Source organism: Triticum urartu, chromosome 7A (genome assembly GCF_056163025.1).
Source record: "Triticum urartu cultivar PI428250 chromosome 7A, HENAU_Tu73, whole genome shotgun sequence".
NCBI lineage: Eukaryota > Viridiplantae > Streptophyta > Magnoliopsida > Poales > Poaceae > Triticum > Triticum urartu.
In genome coordinates this window covers 30,779,686-30,781,793 of record NC_141879.1, presented here as the reverse complement: position 1 = coordinate 30,781,793, position 2,108 = coordinate 30,779,686, and the positions used below count along the sequence as shown (strand labels likewise).

The window sequence follows — 2,108 nt, the reverse complement described above, 5'->3', positions numbered from 1 at the left end:
ACGTGTCAGCGGCACAAAAATATGAGAAAATATTCTAAGAATCAATAGGAGAAATAATAAATGAAAGATCGTATATTTCATTTTTGAGTTGGAAATATAGTATCATTTGAGATTGACCATAAAATAGGAGGAAATAATGAAACATTAAAAATGGAGAAACTTTAATTAATTAAGACTAATAATATGGATAAGAAAGACGCTTGTCCGATGCCTGCCACCTATAGCCCCGATTCATACACAAAATTGCTTTGATCATTAGTACGAAAAATAGGATAAAGTAGAGAGTGCTTCAGTCTTCCTCCTCCTCTTCCGCGCCTGTTTCTTACCCGCAGATTGCTTGGTAGCGAAGGCTTTGCTGAGCCGTAGCCTGCAGGCATTGTGCTCAACCTGCTCGCCCCTTCGTGTGGTCGATCTGTGCTCTGTACTCTGTAGTTATGGCCAGCGCCGCCGGCGAGTCAGGAGCCAACCCTGCCGTGGAGTTGGAGGAAGGTGAGTTCCAGTCCTCACCTCTCTTGTCCGGGTACCATGCATCCTCGGAGCAGTCGGAGGGCTACGTCACGGGTCCAGAGGAAGGGGAGAGCTCCCGCGCGGTGGCGGCTCTCCTACACAGCCCGCTGAAGCGACAGCATGAGCTGTGTGGCGCATGTGGCCCATTGGCGTTCAGGTCAACATCGGACAAGGGGCTGTGCGGGTTCTTCTGCGCCTAGGCCGACGGCTCGCCCATGCACTTCTTCGCCTTCTTCGACGGCCAGGGCGACCCCAAGGTAACCTCCCCTCTCCTCACCTAGTCGTTGGTTCACTTGGCCAGACTACGAACCTTCCACGCCATATCCAGGTCGAGTACTCGACACATGTGCACCCTACCTTACACATTTGATTTGCTTGGTACGTGGCGGTGCAGCTGTCAGCCCTGTGCAGGGAACAGATGCACGCCATCTTGGTGGAGGAGCTCGCCGGCCCGGAAAATGAAGAAGAGGCGGAGTGTCATGCGTGGGAGGCGGTGCTGAACCGGAGCTTCGAGCGGGCGGACGCACTAGGGATGGGGTTGTCGGAATCGGGATGGCCCGTCATGGGGTGCACTGCCGTGGTGGCGCTTCTGGTCCGCGGTAGCATCCTGGTGGCCAACTGCGGCGACTCCCGCGCCGTGTTATGCCGTGCCTATGATGCCATCCCGTTGTGAGAGGACCAAAGGTGAGATTAATCGCGTCATGCGCATTGTATTTTTCTCCTTTGGACAAATTTTGAGCTTGATGAGGAGTGGATACAGCTGGAGCGGGCGGACGAGAGGGCGCGCGTCAAGGCGTCCGGAGGCAAAGTGTGGAGCTCCAACAACAGGAATCTGCGGGATTGGGGGGCTTGCCATGTCGCGGGCTTTAGGTACGTACGTATTACTATTGTATCAAAGGCGTGTATAGTTTGTTTGGTTCTTATGCACACGCTTTGAAATATGCGGTAAAGATTTTTGAAATACACGATGAACATCAAATATGTGTTGAAAACTTTCTCAAATACAAGATGAACATTTATCAAATATGTGTTGAACACATTTTCAAATATTTGTTGAACACCTTTTCAAGTACATGATGAACACTTGTTTGAATAGACGGTGAATATATTTTTTCATATACACGATGAACCTTTTTTTCCATACGAGTGTGGCGCAAAAACACTTCACGCCAGAACATTTTATCATCATCCTCCAGCCTTCCGAGTCTTGTGCCCTTTCTCGCATCCATTTCATCCTTTCCTCTCTCTACCTCTACACCGTCTCTCTTCCAAGACAGGTTACTTTGTTGGCTCGTAGAAAAAATTAGTATCACGTCCATTGTAGGGGGCACTAGTAGAAAAAGGGTCTAATGTGAGACACATTAGTGTGGGTTTGAAGTTGGCCCGGCACTAAAGGCACCATATGCATTAGTATCGGTTCGTGTTGAGCCTTTAGTATCGGTTCGTGCCACGAACCGGTACTAAAGGGGTAGTGGCAGGCTGGCGCCAGGCCGGGTCCCCACGAGCCCCTTTAGTACCAGTTTGTGACACAAACCGGCACTAAAGGTCTAACCAATAGTACCGGTTCGTGCCACGAACCCACACTAAAGGGGACAAGCCTT

The 2,108-nt window shown here is 50.2% G+C and overlaps 1 protein-coding gene across 1 annotated transcript; it reads left to right on the top strand.

The window, feature by feature from the left end:
- Positions 1-722: 722 nt before the first annotated feature.
- Positions 723-1,180, top strand: LOC147957282 (protein phosphatase 2C 53-like). Its single transcript, XM_087531629.1, has 2 exons — positions 723-764; positions 902-1,180. The coding sequence occupies exons 1-2, from the start codon at positions 723-725 to the stop codon at positions 1,178-1,180; spliced, it is 321 nt and encodes a 106-aa protein (XP_087387755.1).
- Positions 1,181-2,108: the final 928 nt, after the last annotated feature.

Excerpts from the sequence above, each read along its gene's own strand:
- LOC147957282 (XM_087531629.1), top strand. The coding sequence starts at position 723 with ATGCACTTCTTCGCCTTCTTCGACGGCCAGGGCGACCCCAAG. Across the intron at positions 765-901 it reads ACGGCCAGGGCGACCCCAAG|CTGTCAGCCCTGTGCAGGGA; the intron begins GTAACCTCCCCT and ends GTGGCGGTGCAG.